Source organism: Scyliorhinus torazame, chromosome 2 (assembly GCF_047496885.1).
Source record: "Scyliorhinus torazame isolate Kashiwa2021f chromosome 2, sScyTor2.1, whole genome shotgun sequence".
NCBI classification, from domain to species: Eukaryota; Metazoa; Chordata; class Chondrichthyes; order Carcharhiniformes; family Scyliorhinidae; genus Scyliorhinus; species Scyliorhinus torazame.
The window spans coordinates 64,710,744-64,737,613 of record NC_092708.1 but is presented as its reverse complement, the minus strand read 5'-3'; the positions used below and the strand labels follow the sequence as shown (position 1 = coordinate 64,737,613).

The 26,870-nt window shown below is 43.2% G+C and overlaps 1 protein-coding gene across 10 annotated transcripts in view; it reads left to right on the top strand.

Annotated features, from left to right (window-relative positions):
- LOC140388150 (speckle-type POZ protein-like A) overlaps window positions 1-26,870 on the top strand; it is a 392,296-nt gene that overhangs the window by 291,036 nt on the left and 74,390 nt on the right. For 9 of the 10 annotated variants that reach the window (XM_072471935.1, XM_072471910.1, XM_072471926.1 and 6 more), the window contains 5 exons: window positions 3,981-4,132; window positions 11,522-11,649; window positions 21,610-21,787; window positions 21,877-21,932; window positions 22,171-22,293. In XM_072471935.1, coding sequence (XP_072328036.1) covers window positions 3,981-4,132; window positions 11,522-11,649; window positions 21,610-21,787; window positions 21,877-21,932; window positions 22,171-22,293 — 637 coding nt within the window. The remainder of the gene's footprint in view (window positions 1-3,980; window positions 4,133-11,521; window positions 11,650-21,609; window positions 21,788-21,876; window positions 21,933-22,170; window positions 22,294-26,870) is intronic. The other variant, XM_072471950.1, reaches the window with a different exon arrangement.

The following is a 26,870-nucleotide window of genomic DNA, read 5'->3' as shown; positions in this document are numbered from 1 at the left end:
CAGAGATGGATAGGTCAATAAGGGGATCAGGGGTTATGGGGAGAAGGCAGGAGAATGAGAAAAATATCAGTCATGATTGAATGGCGGAGCAGACTCAATGGGCCGAGTGGCCTAATTCTTCTCCTATGTCTTATGGAACGGTTACGCAAAGGACACTTCTGATTAATTCCTCCAGTGATGTTCTGGGACTATGATGACTTCCCTCCCTCATTTTCCTTTGTGTCTGATATTCAAAAGTATAGTCCCAAAAAATAACACAATTCACTATGCTGAAAACCATGCAGATCTAACTCTGGAAACAAATGACCTAATGGCTTTAAATCACTGAAGTGATTTTCCATAAAACTCCATTGACCTCAGTTTTACTAGGATCGCTAGTGCGACTCTTAAGTTTTGCTGTTGAAGAGTAGCTATCCTCGACTCCCCTGGCATTCAGCTCTTGCATCCTTGTGCATTATTGGGTAGATGCAGTAGTTCTAGTCCTACTGACACAGCTTGACAGGGGGAGTGGCTGGCTCTGTTGCCCAGGTCTAACACATCTTAATGCCACATCAAGGCTGGGCTGTGTAGTGGTTTCTTCTACCAACGTTACTGAGAACAGGCGTTAGTGTGCAATTTGAGGAAGAACAAGGTGGTGATCACGAGATTTCTTTGACTTTAAGCCATGAGACCTCATTTGTTTTAGAGTTCATGTCAAGACCACGTTATCAGTCTAGTGTCATAACCATTAGGCTACAAGTACTATTTTAATATCAGCTTGGACCATGGAAAATATGTAAAACCACCTGACACACAGGCTTTGAGTAATATGATTCACTTAGCTTTTCATCAAAGTCTGTATTATACAGAAGCTTCAAAAGTATAGTCCCAAAAAATAACAATTCACTGTGCTGAAAACCATGCAGATCTGACTCTGGAAACAAATGACCCAATGGCTTAGCTCCTCACAGGTGGACTGTTATAGCAGCCACCAATTCCTCACTGCATTCTCTGGTGTCTCAATGTTGCCTTTCTGATCAGCAAATAATTGGTGTAGCCCAGTACAAAGCCTTGTATGTAGAATTGTGGGGAAATTAAATTAAGATACTTTTTGTACAGGCACAAGAAATAAGAGCAAGAGTGATCATATAGCCTTTCGAATCTGCCCTGCCATTCAATATCATTATGGCTGATAGTGGGCTTCAACTTCCTACCCACTCCCCAGATCCAATGATTCCTTGAGAGACCCAAAATCTATCAGCACCAGCTTTAAATGTATTCAACAATGGAGTATCCACAACCCTCTGGGGATGAGAATTCAAAGATTCACAACCCTTTGAATGGGTTTCCAATTTCCAATTAAGGGGCAATTTAGCCTGGCCAATCCACCTACCTGAACATCTTTGGGTTGTGGGGGTGGGGCCCACGCAAACAAGGGGGGGGGAATGTGCGATCTCCACACAGACAGGGACCTGGGGCCGGGATCGAATCTGGGTCCTCGCAGCCGTGAGGCAACAATGTTAACCACTGCGTCACCATGCCGCCCCTCACATCTGGAACAGTGAGATCAGTTTTGGTCTCCCCACTTAAAAAACAATGGGCTGGATTCTCCACAGCCCTCCCCTCAGCCCTAAATGCAAATAAATTGGATTCTCCAAAAATGGGGCTATGTCCCCACGCCGACGTAAAAACGCTGACGTTTCACTCCTCAGTTTCCTGCAAAAAATAAAGAGCTATTCACTTACCTGCAGGGGGCTAGCAGGGACCCAGGGAGCTTCATGCAGTTTTGGCTGCAGATATGGGCCCCTGCGATTCCGGTTCAATGTCTGCACTTGCGCATGGCGGCAGCCTCCAGCGGCCGCGCTGTGGCGGACTCGGACCGCGGATCATCACCAAGAAGCAAGGTGCCCCCGATTGGCACCATGCTCCTCCATTGGACCGGCCTGAACGCTGCTCTGGCCGCCCATGAGGCCCACCCCACTTGGTGGTTCTCCCTGCTCCCCACCAGGGTGTCGGAAAATCGGCCTGTTGGGTTCGGAGTATTGCTGGGAGGGCCCCCCAGCCACGCGCCGTGATTGACAGACGAGCGATTCTCCGGGGCCCGGAGTGGCGCCGGTCGTTATCCGGTCAGGAACGGCGATTCTGCGCCCCCGCGCCAAACACTATTTCGGCGCGGGGCTGTGGAGAATCCAGCCCATTGTTTTTTAAGTGGGGAGACCAAAACTGATCTCACTGTTCCAGATGTGAGGGGCGGCATGGTGACGCAGTGGTTAACATTGTTGCCTCACGGCTGCGAGGACCCAGATTCGATCCCGGCCCCAGGTCCCTGTCTGTGTGGAGATCGCACATTCCCCCCCCTTGTTTGCGTGGGCCCCACCCCCACAACCCAAAGATGTTCAGGTAGGTGGATTGGCCAGGCTAAATTGCCCCTTAATTGGAAATTTTTAAAAAAACTATTCCAGATGTGGCCCCACCAAAACCCTGTGCAATTGTAGAAAACCATCTTTATTCCTATACTCCCAATTTGCTTGCAATAATGGCCAACATGCCATTTGCCTTCCTAATTGCTTGATGTAGCTCTGTTAACTTTCTGCAATCCTTCTGCGAGCACACTTGCATATCAATACTTAGAAGTTTTACACTTTTCTATTCTTTCAACCAAAATGAATAACTTCATACTTCCCTACAGTATATGCCATCTGTCATCTCGTTGCCCATTCACTTAACCTGTCTATACCTCTTTGCAGCCTCATGAGACATTACTCTCTGCCACTTTATTCAAGTCATTAATATAGATTGTAAATAGCTGAGGCTAGCACTGATCTTTGTGGCAGTGCACTATTCACTGCCTGCCAACTTGAAAAAGCCCCATTTCTGCACACTACCTGCTTTCTGTCCATTAACCAATCTACTATCCATGTTAAAATGTTACCCAACTCCGTGCGCCCTTATCTTGCCTATTAACCTTTTGTATGACACCTTATCGAATGCCTTTTGAAAATCCTAGTATATATTACATCTGCTGGTTCCCCTTTATCTACTTTGCTAGTTACATCCTCAAAAGAATTGTCAAACAGGATTTCCCTTTAGTAAAACTATGGTGACTTGTGCTATGCTTTTTAAGTGCATTGTTAAGACTTCCTTAATGATAGATGCCAGCATTTTTCAACAAATGATATTCAGCCAACTGGCATGTTCAGTTTTTTTCTGTCGCCCCTTTCCTGAAAAGCAGTTTAGCATTTCGCAATTGAGTAAACTGTTCCTAATTCTAAGGAATTTGGGAAAATTCCACTATTTCTGCAGTTATCTTATTTAGAACCCTGGGGTGTAGGCCACAAGGCCGTGGGGATCTGTTACATTTTAGTCCCTTAAGTTTCTACAATACTTTCTCTCTGCTAATATTAATTTCATTAATTTCCTCAGTTTTTAGCTTTTACATTATTAGTTTCTGGTATGAATATTGTGACATATCCTGTGCAGACGGGCACAAAATATTTGTTCAACGGCTCTGCCATTTCCTCAGTGCCTATGATAATTTCTCCTGTCTTTGCTTTTCAAGGATAAATGTTTACTCTAGCTATTCTTTATATACTTGTGAAGGCTGTTGCAATCTGTTTTTATATTTCTGCATAGTTTACTTTCATGCTCAATTTCTCTCTTTTTATCAACCTTCTGGTGGTCCACTCCTGGTTTCTAAAACACAGGCCCTCCGACTTGCTTCTGTTTTTGGCCATGTGTTTTTACCTAATAGTACCCCAAACTTACTGAGTGCTGATATCTCAAAGAAGCAGTTTGCTGTTTTCTTCTTGGGTAATAATTTCTCGATGTATTCATGTGCATGTTGAAGCTTAATCAAAGAACCTACAAATTGCCATATAGAGTATGAAATGTAATGTTAATGGGTATTAGCAAGTCCATTCTTAACAAATAAGTTGCAGTATTTTTGAGGAGGAAGAAAGCTCCTTGTTAACTGATACATTTTTAATATACATATGTTACAGGTGCCTCAGAGTAAACCCAAAGGGTTTAGATGAAGAAAGCAAAGACTACCTTTCCTTATACTTGCTTTTAGTTAGTTGTCCCAAAAGTGAAGTCCGAGCGAAGTTTAAATTCTCGTTATTGAATGCAAAAAGGGAAGAAACAAAAGCTATGGGTAAGCTCTTAATGCATATATTGAACAATCTTTACAAAACATCTTATTCTGGTGTCTGTTTTTGCCCAATAAAGTTTGAAAGTATGCTTTCCGGCATTGTATATGTTTAGTAATTTATTTACAGATTATTTTAGTTGGTGTAATGCTGCTGCTGGGAATGTAACATCAGTGCTTCAGCATAAATCATCAGGGGTGTTATAAGAACATCTTCCCTACTACCGAAGTAGGCCATCTGGCCCTTCGAGCCTTATCTTTTGCGAACTCAGCTCCACTTTCCTGCCCAAACACCATAATCCTTTATTCTTCAAAAAACTATTCATCTTTATCTTGAAAACATTAAATGAAGGAGGCTCAACTGCTTCACTGGGAAGGGAATTCCATAGATTCACAACCCTTTGGGTGAAGAAGTTCCTCCTAAACTCAGTCCTAAATCTACTTCCCTTGATTTTTAGGCTATGCCCCCAGTTCTGCTTTCACCTGCCAGTGGAAACAACCTGCCCGCATCTATTCTATCTATTCCCTTCATAATTTTATATGTTTCTATAAGATTCCCCTGCATCATTCTAAATTCCAACAAGTAAAGTCCCAGTCTACTCAACCTCTCGTAATCCAACCCCCTCAACTCTGGGATTAGCCTCATGAATCTCCCCTGCACGCCCTCCAGCACTAGTACATACTTTCTCAGGTAAGGCGACCAAAGCTGATCACAATACTCCAAGTGTGGCCTCACTAACACCTTGTACAGTGATGTGGAGATGCCGGCGTAACCTCCCTAGTCTTAAACTCCATCCCTCTAGCAATGAAGGACAAAACTCCATTCGCCTTCTTAATCATCTGTTGCACCTGTAAACCAACTTTTTGCGACTCATGCACTAGGACACCCAGGTCCCTCTGCACAGCAGCATGTTTTAATATTTTATCATTTAGATAATAATCCCTTTTGTTGTTGTTCCTACCAAAATGGATAACCTCACATTTGTCAACATTGTATTCCATCTGCCAGACCCTAGCCCATTCACTTAAACTATCCAAATCCCTCTGCAGACTTCCAGTATCCTCTGCACTTTTTGCTTTACCACTCATCTTAGTGTCGCCTGCAAACCTGGAGGCATTGCACTTGGTCCCCAACTCCAAATCAACTATATAAATTGTGAACAATTGTGGGCCCAACACTGATCTCTGAGGGACACCATTAGCTACTGATTGCCAACCAGAGAAACGCCCATTAATCCCCACTCTTTGCTTTCTATTGATTAACCAATCCTCTATCCATGCTACTACTTTACCTTAACGCCATGAATCTTTATCTTATACAGCAACCTCTTATGTGGCACCTTGTCAAAAGCCTTCTGGAAATCCAGATATACCACATCCATTGGCTCCCCGTTATTTACCGCACTGGTAATATCCTCAAAAAATTACACTAAATTGGTTGGGCACGACCTGCCCTTTATGAGCTCATGCTGCGTCTGTCCAATGGGACAATTTCCATCCAGATGCCTCGCTAATTCTTCTTTGATGATAGATTCCAGCATCTTCCCTACTACCGAAGTTAAGCTAACTGGCCTATAATTACCCGCTTTCTGCCTACCTCCTTTTTTTAAACAGTGGTGTCACGTTTGCCATTTTCCAATCTGTTGACATTCATCCAGTTAGGTAGCTTCAGCCTTGGCTCAGTGGTATCGCACCTTATTCCAAGGCAGAAGATCATGGGTTTAAATTCCACTGCAGAGATTTGTGCATTTAGTACTCCAGTACTGAAGGCGTGCTGCATTGTTGACAATGTCATCCTTCAGTATGACATTGAACTGCAGTGCGATCTGCCTAAGGTTGGCGTGAAAGATCCTTTGGCACTATTCTGAAGAAACGGAACAAAGTTCTCCCTACATCCTCCATAAACATCTCAACACTTTGAATTATTATTTATGTCATTGTTTTGTCTGGGACCTTGTAGCCTGCCATCTATTTATTACAATGCTTATGCTCTAAAGCACTTTGGGACAATCTGAGTTTGTGAAGGTTGATGTACAAATGCAAGTTAATTCATTCTCTTTTCTTTCGTGAGATTTTTTAAATAACCTATCAATAGGCCCTCATTTCTTCCCATGTATTTAATGATCTGTTGAACTGCTCGCAGAAAAATACTTTTCACTGTACCTCGGTACACGTGACAATAAACAAATCCAATCCAATCAAACATTTTCAGCGATTTTTGAATTTTGATAATGCTGTGGTCGTGTAGATTGTGTGTCGCCTATTCCTTATTTGACCTGTCTTCTGGACTCCATGCAATTTCCTGATAACTTAAAGATAGCATTTTGTTAGTTGGATTAACCCAACAAAAACTTGCATTTATACAGTGTATTTAAAGTGGCATAATGCCCCAAACACTTGAGAGGTCTAATCATAGCAAAACATTGGCTCCATCAGGTTAACTGTTGTTTGAATGAGAGAAAGAGTTGACAAAGCACCTTTCACAACTTCTGGATGTTCCAAACCACTTGACAGCCAATAAGGTGCTTCTGAAGTGTACACCATTGTAATACACCAGCTGGAAAGCAAAAAGACTCATTGCCCAATTGGATGATGCTTGACGGCCAGCCACACAGCCTCCAACCCTCCCTCTTTGGGTAAACGGAACTGGGATAAGAAAAACTTTGTATGAGTACAGAGGTGGTAGTGTAGTGGTAATGTCACTGGATTACGTCCAGGCTAATGTTCTTGGAGCAGAGATTCAAATCCCACTCAGGCAACAAATAGAATTCAAATTCGGTTAATAAATCTTGAATTTTAAAAAAGCCAAACCTCAGTAATAATTATCATGAAAGCAATGTTAATTATTGTTAAAAAAGACCATCTGGTACATTAATGCCCTTTAGTGAAGGAAATCTGCTGTCCTTAATTGGTCTGGCTACATCTGACTCCAGGCCCACAGCAATGTAGCTGACTCTTGGCAACAACTGAAATAAACTAACAAGCTACTCAGTTGTATCAAATCGCTACAGAAAAATCAATAAGGAAAGAACCCAGAGGGAATACCTGACATTGACCGAGTCCCAGGAAACAAAATTACAACAACACGCCTTCTTACCAAGATCTGGGAACTGGTTCCAAAATTGGGACAGCTGTTCCACAGACTTGAGTTGAGCAACAGCCTGACATTGTCATGCTCACACCCTTACAACTTACCATTACAGACACTGCCCCAGATATCTCTGTTCTTGAATTTGTCTTGTACCATCAGCAGGGCACACTAAGCAGAAGAGACGACACAGTGGTATACAGGAAAGCTGCCAGTGCATAGTCATACAGTCAGGAGGGCGTTCTTATCTTCAACTCTGGACCCTATAAACGTCTCATGGCATCAGGTCAACCATGGGTAAAGCAACCTCCTGCTGATTACCACTTATTTGACTCTCCCCCGCCCCCCCCCCCCCCCTCTCCTCCCAGCTGATGACGGACACTACTTGGAAGAAGAGCTGAGGGTGTAGGGCACAGAGTTTACTCTGGGTAGGGGTCTTCAATGTCTAGTAGCAAGAGTGGCTACAGAGCACCACTACTGATCCAGCTAGCCAAGTCCTAAAGTGCATAGCTACTAGACTAGGTCTGCAGTAAGTAGCAAGGGAACCAAGAAGATGGAAAAACATACTTGGTCTCATCCTCCCCAATCTACCTGTCACAGATGCATCTGTCCATAATAGTATTGGTAGGCGTGATGACCGCATGGTCCTTGTGGAGATGGAAGTCCTGCCTTCACATTGAGGATACCCTCCATCATGTTGTGTGGCACTTCCGCTGTCCAAAATGGGACAGATTTTGAACTGGTATAGCAACTCAAAATATGACATCCATGAGGCATTGTGGGAAATCAGCAGCAGCAGAATTCTATACAGCCATAGTCTGTAGCCTCATGGCCCTGAATATCCTCCACTCTACCATACTGTCAAGCCCGGGCATCAAACCTGTTTCAGTGAAAAGTGCAGGAGCTAATGGCAGTAACAGAACCAGGCATAATGAGAACTGAGCTGTTAACTTGGCAAAGCTACAACATGGGAATGTTGGCGTGCCAAACAGCATAAGCAGCATGCAAAAGACATAGCTAAGTGATCCCACAACCAACGGATCAGATCTAAGCTTAGGAGTCCTGCCGCATCCAGTCATCAATGGTAGTGGGCAATTAATTGGAGGAGGAGGCTCCACAAATATCCCCAGCATGAATAATGGGGGAGCCCAGCACATAGTACAAATGACAAGGTTGAAACTTTTGCAACTTCCTTAAGCCAGAATTGCCGAGTGGATGATCCGTCTCGGTATTCTCTTGAGGTCCCAGCATCTCATATACCAGTCTTAAACAAAAAGCAGGACATATTCAACCTGACCAATTACTGCCCCATCAGCCTACTCTTCATCTTGAGCAAATTAATGGAAGGAATTGTCGACAGTGCTGGTGGGCGACCCTTAATCAGCTCACTAACGCACAGTTTGCATTCTGTGAGGGTCACCAGCTCTTGGCCTCATTACAGTCTTGGTCCAAAGGTGGACAAAAAACAGCTGAAAGTACAATTGAGGCGAGAGTGACTATCCTTCACATCAAGGTAATGTTTGACCGAGTGTGGTATCAAGGAGCCCTAGTAGAGTTTCTGGGAACAGGGGACAACATTCCACTGCTTGGATTGATACCCAGCACAAAGGAAGATGGTGTGGTTGTTTGAGGTCAATCATTTCAGTCTTGGGACATTGCTGCAGGAGTTCCTCAGGGCACTATCCTCTGCCTAACCATCTTCAACTGTTGAATCAATGATTTCCCTCCCTCATGAGGTGAGACGTGTTTCCTCCGACACTGATGTCATCCATTCCATATGCAGAAATACCAATATAGTATTCAGGCTTGGGCTGATAAGTGCCAAGTAATATTCGTGCCACACAAATGTCAGGTAATGACCATCACCAACAAGCGAGAACATAACCATCTTCCCATGACATTCCTTGGCATTACCACCACTGAATCCCCCACCATCAGCATCCTGAGGGTTACCATTGGTCAGTTCTTGACCAGCCATATAAATACCATGGCTACAGGAGAAGATTTGAGGCTGGAAATTCTGCAGCGAATAACTCCCATCCTGACTCTCCAAAGCCTGTCCACCATCTGCAAGACACAAGTCAGGGTGTAATCTTACTTGTCTGGATGAGTTCAGCCCCATCAACACTCAAAGAACGCTGCATCATCCAGGACAGAGCAGCCTTCTTGATAGGCATCCTAGCCACCTGCTTAAACATTCACACCCGCTGCCACTTTTGCAGTGTTGACGATGCAGCAGATTTAATACAGCAAGTTAACAAGGCTCCTTAGACAGTACCTTTCAAAGCTGCACCGTCTACGACCTAGAAGGATGAGTGTAGCGATGCTTGGGAACACTACCATCTGCAAGTTCCCCACCAATCCACACACCATCCTGACTTGGAACGGTGTCACCGCTCCTTCACTGTTGCTGGGTCAAAATCCTGGAACTCTCTTCCTAACAGCAGAGGGAATTTTGCAGTCATCACTCCAGAAGCAGAATTAGGCCTTTTGGCACATCGAGTCTGCTCTGCCATTCCATCGTCACTGATCTCATGCATCTATCCTCTCACCCACCCAGTCAATCAAATCTTTTGCTAAAATCCAAGAATATTGTGTTGTTGAGAACCTAAAGAAATGATTATTATAATGGAATCTTGCAGTAACTGGTGTTCTGCTGTTTTCATAAGGTGTTTACCATCCAACTATCAAGTGGAAAAGCTTTGTGTTAATGGTATTCTGTTTCTTCGTACCCTAAGTACCAACTTTATATCATTTTATAGCTTTTACTAAAATGGACTGATACCCAATGATGTGAGAATTCAAGTTAAGCCATTTTGCTCATCTTTGTGGCCTTAATGCCCAGAGACTCACTGATAATCTGATTGCTGAAGACAAACTGAAAGTTATCAGCTGTTAGGCCTCTGTCTGTCCTCTATTTAGTACCTGTGTTTATAAAAATTGATGAGCTCTTAAGCTTGAAATTGGGAATTCATTTGATTTCAAAATTGCTTTCTTACAAGATTGCATCAGTTTCAGCATACAGCCAATGAGCACGATTTAACGGCCTTGACGCACCCAAGGCAGGAGAATGGGGCTGAGAAAATATCAGCCATGATTGAATGGCGGAGCAGACTCGGTGGGCCAAGTGGCCTAATTCTCCTCCTATGTCTTATGGTCTTAACTCGGAACACCTCACGAGATTTAACGGAGCCTTACAAGATGTTGTGATCTGGATCTTGCTCTCACTGGGCATGATCCAGATCAGCATATTTAAATAGGCCATTAGGCTTATTTAAATGTGCATTTGTGGGATTCTCCCGACGCCGGAACCTAACTGCCGCGCCTGTGAGACCTCGCCAGGGCGTGATTTAGTACTGGTTTACACAAAAGTAGACCAGTCGTAACGGTACCTGGGAGTGGTCTCCCAGACCACTAGAGTCCCTTGGGTTGTCGGGGACAGGGCAGGGTGACACCCTAACACTCCTTCTGATACTTGGGCACCTTGGCATTGCCAGCCTGGTACCTTGGGCAGTGCCACCCTGGCATTGCCAAGGTGCCCAGGTGGCACTGCCATGGTGGCAGTGCCCAGGTATCAGGTTGGTACTGCCAGATATCCAGCCCAGGGGAGAGGGAGGGGGTGTTCCCAAGGGCACCCCCAATGTTGTGGGGGGTGGTGGGGGAGGTAAACTGGGTGGAGGAGGGGGAGGATGGGGGGAAGATCGTGGCAGTCAGACAATATGGTGCCCCAATCTGCAAGTAGCCTTTCCTGTTGGGTTCGCCAGCAGGAATTGATTAGTTGCAATTCTGCAGAGAAAAACTCCCAGAGGCTACAAAACATGGCAAAGTACAATTGAATAGCGGGGTGTTTCTCCAGTCACCCAAAATGTGGCCAAAACCAGACATAGATTTTCTCCGGTTAAATCATGCCCAATGAGTCGATTGTTAGTTTATTAGACTAACCCAATATTGTCTGCTATCTTAACTGGATGGTTTTTGAAATTGCTCTCTCTTCCTGTTCAAAAAATCGTCTTGCATTCAATTAAAGCAGAAGATTGTCATTCCATTATTTTATCTACTGCCTCGTACATATCGGCATCTATATACGTCTGTTTCAGAAAGAAAAAGATTAATTAAGAACCCGTGGAAATTTTCTCAGTATAAGAGAATATTTCCTTTCACTATTTGTACAAGAAACTGGTTTCATGGTTTTGCTGGAAATAATGAACAGTGGAAATGTTCCTTTTGTAAAGTGAAATACATTAATGTTACACAAATGTAATTTTCTGGGATTTGTCATCAGTAATCTTCTCCACTTATTTTAATAGAAAGTCAAAGGGCGTACCGATTTGTCCAGGGCAAGGACTGGGGTTTCAAGAAGTTTATCCGTAGAGATTTTCTTCTAGACGAAGCAAATGGTCTTCTTCCAGATGATAAACTTACCCTGTTCTGTGAAGTAGGTGAATATTATTACAAATACTTATTACTGATATTTAATTACATGGTCTATCATAAAATCTTGCGGTATCAGTTTCTTAGGCAAGGAGTAGGTCCCTAAAAATGTAAATTATTTCATATGCATTTGTTCTGACCATTCTTAAGCAAAAGTACAAACCTTGCAGTACCCTGACTCCTTGCTGTTTGCAAACCTGTTTGCTTTTATAGAGTAGTGGTAACTCACTTATAAGTTGCAGTGCTAGCTCAGCTTCATACCTAATTAACACCTATTTAAGACAACGCCTTTCATTCCTGGTTGTCGTCCATTAAATTAAGTTAGCACTTTGATGATTTGATCAGTGAATACCTTTTTACAAATACTTTTTAAAACTACCACATGTAACACCCCATTCTAAAGTTAGCATACTAGTTGGATGGAGAAAAAAACATGAAAGCAATAGAACATAATAATAATCTTATTGTCACAAGTATGAAGTTACTGTGAAAAGCCCTTAGTCGCCACATTCTGGCACCTGTTCGGGAATTGAACCCGCGCTGCTGGCCTTAGTTCTGCATCACAAACCAGCTGTCTAACCCACTGAGCTAAACCAGCCACATAATACAATGCTTGTACATAATGCAGGTTGGTATACTGGCACGCTACATTTAGATCTTGACGCTGTAATCTTTAAATAATTTTCTAATAACACAATGTGGTGTGTAAAAAATCAATAAATAAAAGGAAACCAAAAGGAAAGGCCAGAAAGGAAATAAACTTTTCAACTAAACAAAAAAATAAGGAAATACTCCCATTTTCTAGTTGTGATTACTACCATTTTCATTTTGGTCTTGAGTGAATAGTGTCCAATGATCAAATATACTTCATTCAAGTTCAACATAGTCTGAATGCTAAGTCTGGAATTTGATAACACATGGTCTGATTTGCAGATATCAGGGAGGGGGAAGAGTTACTTGGACATTTGGTTCCTGAAGGAAGTTACACCCCTGAGGTTGTGCAGAACTTAGTGTTGGCCAGTGGTCAGGGACGGGAACATGTGACTTTGCTCAACAGGTGGGAGATGCTTGCTATTTGTGTGGATGAGGTGATGGACTGCAGGATGACTGAGAGAACTGACTGTAACATGGTGCAGGATGCTATTTATGTGAAGGGAGTGAAAAGGAGTATGGTAGTAATAGAGGACAATGTAGTCAGAGGGATAGACACTATTCTCTGCAGCTGCAACTGAGAGCTCCAAAGGTTATGTTGCCAGCCCAGTGGCAGGGATAAGGAGACCTCTGGCTGGAGACAAACCTGGAGTGGCATGTGGGAGACCTAGCTGTTCATGTGGGAAACAACAGCATGGGTAGAACGAAGAATAATGTTGTGCTGAGACCGTTGAAGCATTAGGGTTCAAATTAAAATACAGAACATTAAAGTTTATTATCGCTGAATTGTTATCTGAGCCACATGCCATTTGGCCTAGGTCAAGGAGATTAGAGAATTAATTCATAGCTCAGCGTGCTGTGGGAAGAGGGATTTTAATTCATGGGGCATTGCCATCAGTACTGGGGGAAGAGTGAGCTATTCCATTAGGATAGGCTCCACCTCAGGCTGGGACCAGTGCCCTGGTTAATGATATAACTAGTGCAGGGGACGAGGCTTTTAACTAACAGGGATTTGGGGTGAGGGGATGACGGAGGTAGGGAGGATCTGGTGAAGGATGATTTGTAAATCTGAAGAGAAAAGTCAAGACAATGGAACAGTGTAGCATTGTGGACAAAGGCAAGCAGAGTGAAAACAGGAGGGGACAGAATTGAAAACCAATTGTGCATCAGTGAGTAAGGTTAATACAGAAAAATTGTAGTGAAAAGATTAAATCAAAAGTTTTTTTATCTGAATGTGCAAAGCATTTGCAAAAAGATAGTTAACTGGTGGTGCAAGTAGAGGTTATGGTTTAGATTCAATCATCAATACAGAGACATGATTACAAGATGATCAAGGTTGAGAAATAAATATTCCAGAGTGCACAGTATTTCAGAAAGACAGATTGGCAATGGATGAGGGGTAGCCCGAATAATAAAGGATGACACAAGGGGCGTCATTCTCCGACCCCCCGCCGGGTCGGAAAATGGCCGTTGGCCGCCGTGAATCCCGCCCCCGCCGAAGTCTCCGGTACCGGAGATTGGGCGGGGGCGGGAATCGGGCCGCGCCGGTTGGCGGGACCCCCCGCTGGATTCTCCGGCCCGGATGGGCCGAAGTCCCGCCGAGGAATTGCGTGTCCCGCCGACGTAAATCAAACCTGGTATTTACCGGCGTGGGCGGGCTCCGGGGTCCTGGGGGGGGGCGCGGGGCGATCTGACCCCGGGGGGTGCCCCCACGGTGGCCTGGCCCGCGATCGGGGCCCACCGATCCGCGGGCGGGCCTGTGCCGTGGGGGCACTCTTTCCCTTCCGCCTCCGCCACGGCCTCCACCATGGCGGAGGCGGAAGAGACTCTCCCCACTGCGCATGCGCGGGAAACTGACAGCGGCCGCTGACGCTCCCGCGCATGCGCCGGGAAACTGACAGCGGCCGCTGACGCTCCCGCGCATGCGCTGCATTTCCGCGCCAGCTGGCGGGGCAACAAACTCCATTTCCGCCAGCTGGCGGGGCGGAAATCCCTCCGGCGTCGGCCTAGCCCCTCAATGTTGGGGCTAGGCCACCAAAGATGCGGAGCATTCCGCACCTTTGGGCCGGCGCGATGCCTGTCTGATTGGCGCCGTCTTTGGCGCCAGTCGGCGGACATCCCGCCGTTGGGGGAGAATTTCGCCCAAGGACATTAATGAGAGAGGATCTTGGCTCAGAATGTCATGAAGTAGAACCAGTGTGGGTGGAGATTGGGAATAGCAAGATTCAAAAAATCCTGGTGGGAGTAGTTCATAGGCCCCCTGACAGTAATTAAACTGTTGGACAGAACATAATATTAGAAATTATTGGAGGTTGTAGCGAAGGAAATGTAGTAATTTTGGGAGTATCTTCATATAGACTGGGACAACCAAATCGACAAGGATGTCACAGAAGATTAATTCTTAGAATGTTTTTTTGACAGTTTCTTGGAGCAATACGCTGTGGAACTAACTAGGGAGAGAGCTTTTTAAATCCACTGTTGTGCAGTCGGGCTGGTTTAGCACAGTGGGCTAAACAGCTGGCTTGTAATGTAGAACAAGAGCAGCAGCGCAGGTTCAATTCCCGTACCAGTCTCCCCGAACTGGCGCCGGAATGTGGCGACTCGGGGCTTTTCACAGTAACTTCATTGAAGCCTATTTATGACAATAAGCAATTATTATTATTAAATAGTAGTGTCATAGTAAAAGATCCATGGGGAAATAATGACCATAATACCATTGATATGTTGAGTTTTAAGGTGACATTTTCCAATCCACGGTAGCATTGTGGATAGCACAATTGCTTCACAGCTCCAGGGTCCCAGGTTCGATTCCGGCTTGGGTCACTGTCTGTGCGGAGTCTGCACATCCTCCCCGTGTGTGCGTGGGTTTCCTCCGGGTGCTCCGGTTTCCTCCCACAGTCTAAAGATGTGCAGGTTAGGTGGATTGGCCATGATAAATTGCCCTTAGTGTCCAAAATTGCCCTTAGTGTTGGGTGGGGTTGCTGGGTTATGGGGATAAGGTAGAGGTGTTGACATTGGGTAGGGTGCTCTTTCCAAGAGTCGGTGCGGACTCGATGGGCCGAATGGCCTCCTTCTGCACTGTAAATTCTATGATCACAAATAATCTTAAACGTAAACAAACATAGGTATGAGGGATGAACTGGTTACAGTTGATTTGGTAAATAGACTGAAAGACATGACAATAAATGAACAATAGGAAACATTTAAAGAAACAATTGAAAATCTTCAACAAAAATACATTCCATTGAAGAACAAAAGCTCAGCAAGAAGTACTTATCTGTAGTTTATTCAGGAAGTTAAGGATAGTATTCGGTTAAAAGAATAAACTTCTAATATTGCAAAGAACAGTAGCAAGTCTTGAAGATTTGGAATGTTTTAGAAACCGACAAAAGGCCCCCCAAATTTTAATATAAAGGGAAAATAGAATATGAAAGTAAACTGGCCAGTAATATGAAAATGGATTGTCAGAACTTTTATAAGTATATAAAAAGGAAGAGAGTAGCTAAGATACATGTTGGTTCCTTGGGAGCAAAGGCAGGGGAAAACATCATGGGGAAGGAGGAAATGATAAAGTTATTGAACAAGCATTTTATGTCCATCTTCACAGAAGAGACAAGTTACTTACCAGGAAATTGAGGGTATCCTATGTGCTTAAAATGAGTGAGGGTATTAAAGCAATGTGTATCAGCAGAGAAAGGTATTGGAGAAACTGAAGGGACTAAAATGTGACAAACCTTCGGGACCTGATGGCCTACATCCTAAGATCCGAAAACTTCCAGATGCAGAGATAGTGGATAAGCTGGCAATGCTTTTCCAAAATTCTCTAGATTTGGAAACAGTCCTATCAGATTGAAAGTTGCCAAATATAACATTAATTTTCAAGAAAGGAGAGTAAGAGAAAAAGTAAGGAGAATGAAAGAGAAAATGCTGGAAAATCTCAGCAGGTCTGGCAGCACCTGTAGGGAGAGAAAAGAGCTGACGTTTTGAGTCCAATGACTCTTTGCCAAAGCTAACAGACAGAGAAAGTGGGAAATATTTATACTGTGGAGCGAGAGAATGAAAGATGAGTCATGGCCTCAGGAACCCAGGGAAACTGGGTGCTAATGCCCATAGAAACCAAGGGGAAAGAGTGCTAATGGCAGCCCCCAGAGAGAACAAAAGATGTGAAAGGTCAAACAGCAGGGAAACTAACATCAGAGGATGAACTGTAGATGTGGGGGCGGGGAAAGGGGAAGCAAAGAGAAAGGTGAAGGAAAGGTGGATAAGATTGGGGGGGGGGGGGGGGGGAAATTAAATATATATTAAGAAAGAAAGAAATGGTGCATTCAGGACCCTGACCTTCCCGTTGCTTGCCATTTTAACAAACTACCTTGCCCACATGTCTGTTCTTGGCCTGCTGCAATGTTGCAGTGAAGCTCACCGCAAACTGGAGGAACAACATCTCATCTTCCGGTTAGGCATGCCTTCCGGTCTCAACATCGAATTCAACAACTTCAGATGATCAACTCTACCCCACCTCGACTCATTTGTCTTCATCCCATTTCATTTTAACTGTCTTTTACTATTCCTTTCTTAATATATGTTTAATTTCCCCCCCCCCCCCCCCCCCCCCAATCTTATCCATCTTTCCTTCACCTTTCTCTTCTTTGCTTCCCCATACCCCTCCCCCCACATCTACAGTTCATCCTCTGATGTTATTTTCCCTGCTGTTTGATCGTTCGCATCTTTTGTTCTCTCTGGGGACTGCCATTAGCACTTTTTCCCCTTAGTTTCTGTGGCCACTAGCACCCGGTTTCCCTGGGTTTCTGTGGCTATGACTCGTCTTTTATTCTCGCTCCACAGTATAAATATTTCCTACTTTCTCTGTCTATTCGCTTTGACAAAGAGTCATCGGACTCGAAACGTTAGCTCTTTTCTCTCCCTACGGATGCTGCCAGACCTGCTGAGATTTTCCAGCATTTTCTCTTTCATTTCAGATTCCAGCATCCGCAGTAATTTGCTTTTATAAGAGAAAAAGGAACTCAAGGCCAGTTTACCTTGCGCCAACCTTTGGGGTAAATGCTGGAATTTATTATTAACTAAGTCTGAACAGTACACTTAGAAGAGTTTTGTATCAGCCGAACAAATCAACATACGTTTATGAAGGGAAATCCTGTTCAATAAATTTCTTGGGGTTTTTGAGGATGTAACGGGTGTGATGCATAAAGGGAAACCAGTAGATGTTGACACCTGGATTTCCAAAAGACATTCGATAATGGGATAGTTCCGTTTTCTCTTTCTCTCCTTTCTTGAAAATTAATGTTATATTTGGCAACTTTCAATCTGATAGGACTGTTTCCAAATCTAGAGAATTTTGGAAAAGCATTGCTACACAAAAGATAAGGGTTCATGGAGTTGGAGATACAGCAAGCAAATAAGAGAAAAAGCATGTTGGCATTTATTGCAAGGAGATCAGTGAATGGGAATAAAGAAATCTTGCTGCAGTTGTAAAGGGCTTTGGTGAGACCCCACCTGGAATACTGTGTACAATTTTGGTCTCCACATTTATGGAAGGATATACTTGCATTGGGTGCTGTCCAGGGAAGATTCATGAGATTAGTCCCTGGGATGAGATGCGAAGCTGAATAAATTGGGCCCATATTCTCTTGAGTATAGAAGAATGAGTAATAGCCCAAGTCCGTACTGAATGGTGGAGCAGGTTCAACAGGCTATATGGTCTTCCCCTGCTCCCATTTCTTGTGTAATATCCTATTCTCTAACCCAGAATTTTTGGGTAGCCCTTCAGGATTCACTGGAATTTGGTTTGTTGTATTTAAGACCTATACAGTTTTTAGTGTCACACTCGTGATATTGCACTTCCTAATTGAGACATCGTTTACTCTCTTTTGATTTTATTTGGTGGTAATTTACTGGTCAGTGTCAATTCTATAAGTATCCATTTTATAATCTGGAACGAAAGCATATAATTGCTAAATTAATATTTTTCTGGGGCATTGGTAAGTATTTTTCTAACCCATACTACAATTAAGGTTGTATCATTTAATGTGGCAACCAGTAAATATGCAATTACTAACAAACTAATGCTTCTTTGATATTTCAATCTCATTGCTTATTTCCTGACTCCCTCCTGCAGAGAACCTGTATAATTTCTATAAAAGTAATGTAAGTCTACCTTGCAGAAAATGCCTGGTGCATAATTTAGTCAATGACTCACTCAATTATAACAATTAGCTTTATGTACATCTGTCATTACACCATATTTACATCATCTGACAGGTTGAGACTGCAACACAGAAGGAAATATGAAATTGTTTGAACACTTTCACAGCACCATTGACCCTAATTGTTGTATTAATGGGCAATATCCTTAACCTAGAGCATTGAACTTTTGTGCTGAGAAGACTAGAACTGTCTTACTGCCAGGTTATCACTCTAACTGTGACAGATTAGCAGCTTCTGAATGATGAATGTTTAAATGAACATAATTTGACTTTGATCTGAGTATTTACAGGATATGTGAGAAACTCTGGCAAGATTACTGCCTAATTATATGTCATTATACTCTATAAAAAGAATAATTGAAATGTGGCCTCTGGGAATGGGTGTTATGAATATAATGCATCGTATTTTCATTTAGGCAGACAAGTTAAATGTGCCGTGTGATGAATTTGTTATGAATACAATTACTTGGTTGACAAAGAGGTTACAAGAAGTGTCATGAGGTTTGGTGGATCTATCGGTTATTGCTAATTTTCGGAAAATTGGAATATTTCTAAAGGAAAGAAGTAAAATCTTAACCGTCCATGTTTCTGGAAGTAAGCTGACCAAAATGCTTCTGAAGTGTGTTGAAGAAATTAGAAGTGATTGAGAACACTATTTAAGACTAGTACTCCTTTGACATTTCTATCCAGGCAGTAGTGTTTAAGTACTTATTATTCATATTATAAATTTGTTTCTAAACCTCCTGTGATATTTTCCATTGAGTGTAATCCAAACGAAGACTCCAATTGTATGCACTCTAAAACCTCAACTGAAGTGAAAGTGATTTTTAGACTCCAAAGCAGTAAATGTTTTTAAGGGATTATTATTACAATCATATTTATGTGCTCTTTCCTCTTTCCCAATTCATCTTGATGGTGAAAATTCCACTTAGTGAAAAAAAAAATCTAGCTAAGTCTCGATAGAAGAAATAAGCTTCCCCCTTCTTAACATGGCCTTCATATTCAGATAAATGCAGTGGTCATTGTTGTGTTATGCTTCTTCGTGTAGCATAAGCTGCTTCCTTGATATATGCTTTGACAAAAGAAGCTCCCGACTTGGAGATAGGTTTAACACATTTATTGAATAGTTAACAATTCTCCTACTTGAGTTCGACTCTCCTAATCTAACTGTAGTAACTCAGTCTAACTAAACCAATCTGCTCTAAGCCACGTGCTGGGCGTGATGCTTCTGATCAACCCTGATGTACTCTCCAGATGTCTGTCTGTGGAAAAAGACAGAGCATGTGTGTCCTGTCCTTATATATGTGTTGTGTAATGCCCCCTTGTGGTAGCGTCACCTCTGGGTGTCTTGACTGCCCATTGGCCGTGTCCTATTCTGTGTGTTCATTAGCTGGATGTCTGCATGTAATGACGTCTCTGGTGCTCCCTCTAGTGTTTACTTAGTCGTAGTGTATTTACATTAACCCCTTGTGTATTTACAGTGATGCATATCACCACAGTCATAGGATAGTTCACTTGGGGACCCTACTGCTATAATAATTCCTTGCCATTTCTTCCCGTACCAACCTCCCCGAACAGGTGCCGGAATGTGGCGACTAGGGGCTTTTCATAGTAACTTCATTTGAAGCCTACTTGTGACAATAAGCGATTTTCATTTTCATTTGAAAGAACTGACAAATGTATCCCACTTTTTTGTTGGCTATTGTAAGAAATTTCTGATTTTCATATTTCCTACTTAATTAAAATTTCAGTGTTTTTTTGTGCATGAATCATTCATATGGGTTATTTACCCATTGTACCAGCTTTCTTTGGTAGTCTAATTAGTTTACCTTGACTGTCCTTCTTCCCAATTCAAAATCTCTAATGGATATTCTCATCATTTCTAGTGACTGAATTATAGGATGCCCATTTGTGTTGCTTTCCATTATCAACCTTGTGAAGTGTAAATCCTGCTCCAGCGTCAGCACATTTGTCGAAAGCATTTGGTTACTTTGAAAATAGTGAAACTTTGGTTTCAGTTTAATTTTATGGGATAGTGAATCGAGTATTACTGGTGACTGTTCCAAAAAACGAGCCTCTGATATGAATGACTAGATACTGCACACTCAAAGTAAACTGCAATGAACCCGGGCAAGAAGTCAATAACTGCAATGCTTATAATTTAATTAATGCTTTAGCAATCACTTTGCACAATGTGTTTATAACTTGTAGTCTGAAAGTGTTATATCTTGCAAGGCCAGAAATTTCTCTGCATTTGCATCAGGATACCTATCCAATTTTGTGGTTTAAAAAAAGTCATGGAATTTGGGCATGATTCATGTTACATGCATAACTACAAAATATCCAAGTCACCCTTCACCTTTAACATCATCCATTCATCAAATTTTACATCTGAATCTTCCCACAAAACCGACCATCCCATCAACTCTGAATGGGTGTATATTCCTATTGCACTTGGTCTGGTTGAGGAGGCTCACAACATTATGCCCAGATTCTTCGATACAGCAGTTAAACTAATTTTTTTGGTCTTTTAATTTCAATATTTTTTTCAACTTTTATCATCGGAAACTTGCTTTGAATGAGTTTTCAATGCATTTTATAGCAAAAAGCAAGACATGATAAAAATTGAAAAGATTTCTACCTTAAATGTGCATTAATGGTGATTAAATGAATTGAAATTTTAAGACACAAAGAAGAAACACTCTAGCATGGTTTCGCTGTTTCTTTGAACTCTGTTTGTTTAATTTGTGCCCATTTAAGTTCAGCAAATAAGGATGCTTGACTGACAAAATGGGTGGAGCTTGAGGCAGAACTTTGAGGTTATGGAGGAAAATCCATAATTTTTATTAGAAATGCAGTAGAAGTGAATCGGTCCTCATAGGAATGTCTCCAGTCTTAAGGCTACTGATATTGATGCCAGTGGCCATTGTTAACATGAGCACTTTGTGAACTGCAAACAATTAGTTCTGAAGAAATTGGTCTATTAGTTTTTATTTCAGATGAAATAATTGAGACAATATAATTTGTTAGACTGTTATAAAGGCTTTATTGTGTATTGATGCTTGAGATTTTTTTTTTCTTCTGTGGTTCAGGTGAGTGTAGTTCAAGACTCTGTTAATATATCCGGTCAATCAAATATGAATACATTAAAGGTTCCTGAATGTCGGCTGGCAGATGATTTGGGGAATCTATTGGAAAGTTCTAGATTTACAGACTGCTCCCTTTATGTTGGAGGACAAGAATTCAAAGCTCACAAATCAATTTTAGCAGGTAAATAATTTCTGACCTAAAGAAATTACATTTGATCGAATTATTAAAATAGAATCGTGGTCTTATGCACTTGTTTTCCCATTTGCCAGCTCGGTCGCCTGTTTTTAATGCTATGTTTGAACATGAAATGGAAGAAAGCAAGAAGGTAAGATTGTCGTGCACTTATTAATTTTAACTTTAAATAACATCTTGATAGTCAGATTTTGTGTTTTTTCACAACTTCATTTTTGCTTTTTGGTAATCTTGTAACTTATACAAACAGTATGTATTGTGCAAAAAGCTAATATAAATTGCAGTAGAATGCATTTTGTGCGCAAATTAAATGGTGTCTGATTTTTAACTCTGAATCATTAATATTAAAAAATAATATTTTTTCCCAACAGAACAGAGTAGAAATAAATGATGTAGATCCTGAAGTGTTTAAGGAAATGATGAGATTTATCTATACAGGAAAAGCACCAAACCTCGATAAAATGGCTGACAATCTATTGGCAGCTGCAGACAAAGTAAGTAATGAACATTCAGGAGGTAGTTCCTGAAACAAATAAAATCATATTGCATCATCAGGAAGCATTCTATGATATTGATTTTCCAAGATTATAAATAATGAATTACTTTTGAAGACTAGTCACAGATTTGCGCACAGCAATGGTGTACAAATCGCAAATTAATAGATCCTAATTTAGTTTTGGTGGTGTGGGCAGGAGAAATACCACTATAAATGCCGATTATGTTCTTCTTCAGATAGTGCCACAAAACCTTCAATATTTACCTGAACAGGTAGACAATGCCTCGGTTTTTATACTCTATTCAAAGGACTTAACCTCCATCCATGAATCACTGTCTCAGTACTGCAGTAAAATACCTACATTATGTACTTTAGCAATTCACCATCGAGGTAATGATGACTGTGTCATCATCTTGGATGTTTGGTAGGATCCTGGACGATAGAAGGGGGACTGTTAAGGCAGATCGGATCCGGAAGGTTCTGCTACAAACAGGATAGGATACTGCAGATGGTTAAGTTTTGGGTAAGCTACTAGCTTGGGATTCTTCTGCTTGTGTTTTCTCTCTGCCTCTGATATGCATTTGCTTTCAAAGGAACTCGTATCCTTTTTAAAATTTGGTTGTGCCAGGTACAGAGCTTCTTTCCAGAGACACAGGATAAAAGCGCATAACTGGCAGTATGTAAATCAGCGAGAGCAGCAGCAGGGATTAAAAGCAGAGAGACCGATCAGGATTTTGGTGGAGCAGTGGGGGAGGAGAGCAGCACGGTAGCATTGTGGATAGCACAATTGCTTCACAGCTCCAGGGTCCCAGGTTCGATTCCCAGCTTGGGTCACTGTCTGTGCGGAGTCTGCACATCCTCCCCGTGTGTGCGTGGGTTTCCTCCGGGTGCTCCGGTTTCCTCCCACAGTCCAAAGATGTGCAGGTTAGGTGGATTGGCCATGATAAATTGCTCTTAGTGTCCAAAATTGCCCTTAGTGTTGGGTGGGATTGCTGGGTTATGGGGATAGGGTGGAGGTGTTGACCTTGGTGGGGTGCTCTTTCCAAGAGCCGGTGCAGACTCGATGGGCCGAATGGCCTCCTTCTGCACTGTAAATTCTATGATCTATGAAACCCAGTGTGGAGCTGTGCAGGTGGAGACTGGCAAAGCAGAACCCGGCCGCTGCATGCTGAACAAAATCACATTTTTCAAAATGGACCCACAGCCCAGTGCTGAGCTCATGATGCCGTCACTGCACTTATAATAATAGTAATCTTTATTAGTGTCACAAGTAGGCTTATATCAATACTGCAATGAGTTACAGTGAAAGTCCCCTAGTCGCCACACTCCGGCGGCTATTCGGGTACACAGAGGGAGAATTCAGAATGTCCAATTCACCTAACAAGCACGCCTTGCAGGACTTTGTGGCAGGAAACTGGAGCACCCGGAGGAAACCCACGCAAACACGGGGAGAACATGCAATCTTCACACAGACAGTGACCCAAGCCGAGAATCGAACCCGGGTTCCTGGCACTGTGAAGCAATAGTACTGTGCTACCCCATGCGAGAAAGGGTCTGTGGGAAGGAGAAAGGAGACAGCAGCTGTCTGTGTGTTTGTATGTCCAAGGCCCTTACAGTGGAGCCTGATCTCCAGTCGAGTTGGATCCCTTTGCCACTGTACTAAGGCCTTGCTCTGTCAAGCCATGTGGCAGTTGGTGTGCAATGGCCACCCTACGTTAAAAGAACCCACGCACAGGCATCTTCCACTCCTTAAAATGAAGCTCGCGACCTGGAATGATGAGACCCTCATGGACAATCCAACTGCAACAGACCCGAACCATACTGCTATCGTTGCCCGGGAGCCCAGACACTTCGACATTAAAATTACTGCCCTAAGTGAGACCCGGCAGACAAGGGAAGGACAGCTCAAGGAACAAGGTTGCGGTTGCATCTTTTTCTGGAAGGGTAAACAAAAAGATTACTGCCTCCACAGGGTTGATGTCCCAACATTGGAAGCTACAAACAACTTCAATCACAGAGTTGGAAAGGACATAGACCTCAGGTGAGGTTTAATTGGCAGAGAAGGAGTAGAGAAATCCAACACCAATGGTAACCTGCTCTGAACAAAATCCCTAGAACACGGCATTGTTATAACCAATCCCTTGTTCCTCAGGCAAGTACAAGACCTCATGGCAACATATTTTCTCCAAGCATTGGCATCTGCTCGACTATGTCATCATCCGAGTGAGGGACTGCAAGGGCATGCGTATTACCCGCACAATGACAAGAGCTGACAACTGCTGGACAGACCACTGCTTTATCTGCTTTGTGATCAAGATCAATGTAGCCCCAAAGCAGCGATGGTATCAGAAGCAATGCCACAGAAAAATCAACGTTGAGGCACTCAAAAGATGCTCAAAAGAAAACCCTATTCAACAAGTGCCAACATACAACTGCCACCCTGCTGACTCCTGGTGACCCAGAGACACAGTTTACAAGGTGCCTGGTCTGCCTCAATAGTAATAATAATAATCTTTTATTGTCGCAAGTAGGCTTGCATTAACACTGCAATGAAGTTACTGTGAAAAGCCCCTAGTCACCACATTCCGGAGACTCGGGGCTTTTCACAGTAACTTCATTACAGTATTAATGTAAGCCTGCTTGTGACAATAAAAGATTATTATTATTACTATTGAGGCAGACCAGGCACCTTGAAGGAGTCCATAATCAGCACCTGCAAAGAGATGCTTGGTCAATTCACCAGGAAACACCAAGACTGGTTTGATTAGAATGACTGGGGAGGATCCAGGGGCTGATAAACCACAAGCACCATTCATTTCTGAATTTAAAGCAGCAAAGAGAACCAGAAATCAGCTCTACATGCGGCTGAAGGCGTGGGTGCAGCAAAAACCCCGCAACCTAAAGAACAGATGGTGTGTGGGGAAAGTGCAGGAAATACAGCAGTTACTCAGAACCTCCCCACTTTCCCACAATCTAGCTAGGCAGCCCAGGCCTGACCCCTGGTAGTGTCAACCTGGTACCTTGGCACTGCCAGCCTGACACCCTAACAATGCCCCTGGCAGTGCCAGAGTACCAGGCTTCAGTGCCATGGTGTCAGGTTCACATTGCCAAGGTGCCAGTGGGAGTGTCTCGTTGCCACCCTGCCCCAGGTCATTGGAGACCCCCAACCCCCAGGTGTCATTACGCCTGGTCCAGGTTTGTGTGGGCCACTACTAAATGGCGCCCTGGCGAGGTCTCCTAGGTGCAACCAATGAATCCCGGGCCCCGAGTGAATCCGGCGAATGTATATTTAAATGTCCCTAATGACGTTTCAAGCATCACAAATCTTGTGAGACGCCTCTTCGAAAATTCAACGGTCTCGTTCAAACACCATGCCGCGTGCGACGAGGCCGCTGAATCGTGCCTTTCTTCTTCTTCTGCTGCAGTCCCACAGAGGTGAGGATGACTTGCTTCCGCACTAAAAATTAGTTCTCAGGTGACGGAGGAGTTCATTAACAAAGAACAAAGGAAAGTACAGCACAGGAACAGGCCCTTCGGCCTTCCAAGCCCGTGCCGACCATGCTGCCCGTCTAAAGTAAAATCTTCTACACTTCCTGGGTCCGTATCCCTATATGATACCCCTTAAATGTCACTATTGTCCCTGCTTCCACCACCTCCTCCGGCAGCGAGTTCCAAGCACCCACTACTCTATGTGCAAAAAAAACTTGCCTCGTACATCACCTCTGAACCTTGCCCCTCGCACCTTAAACCTATGGCCCCTAGTAATTGACCCCTCTACCCCGGGGAAAAGCCTCTGACTATGCACTCTGTCTATGCCCCTCATAATCTTGTAGTCCTCTATCAGGTCACCCCTCAACCTCCGTCGTTCCAGTGAGAACAAACCGAGTTTATTCAACCACTCCTCATAGCTAATGCCCTCCATACCGGGCAACATCCTGGTAAATTTCTTCTGCACCCTTTCTAAAGCCTCCACATCCTTCTGGTAGTGTGGCAACCAGAATTGAATACTATACTCCAAGTGTGGCCTCACTAAGGTTCTATACAGCTGCAACATGACTTGCCAATTCTTATACTCAATGCCCCGGCCAATGAAGGCAAGCATGCCGTATGCCTTCTTGACTACCTTCTCCACCTGTGTTGCCCCTTTCAGTGACCTGTGGACCTGTACACCTAGATCTCTCTGACTTTCAATACTCTTGAGGGTTCAACCATTCACTGTATATTCCCTACCTGCATTAGACCTTCCAAAATGCATTACCTCACATTCGTCCGGATTAAACTCCATCTGCCATCTCTCCGCCCAAGTCTCCAAACGATCTAAATCCTGCTGTATCCTCTGATAATCCTCATCGCTATCCGCAATTCCACCAACCTTTGTGTCGTCTGCAAACTTACTAATCAGACCAGTTACATTTTCCTCCAAATCATTTATATATACTATGAACAACAAAGGTCCCAGCACTTATCCCTGCGGAGCACCACTAGTCACAGCCCTCCAATTAGAAAAGCACCCTTCCATTGCTACTCTCTGCCTTCTATGACCTAGCCAGTTCTGTATCCACCCTGCCATCTCAC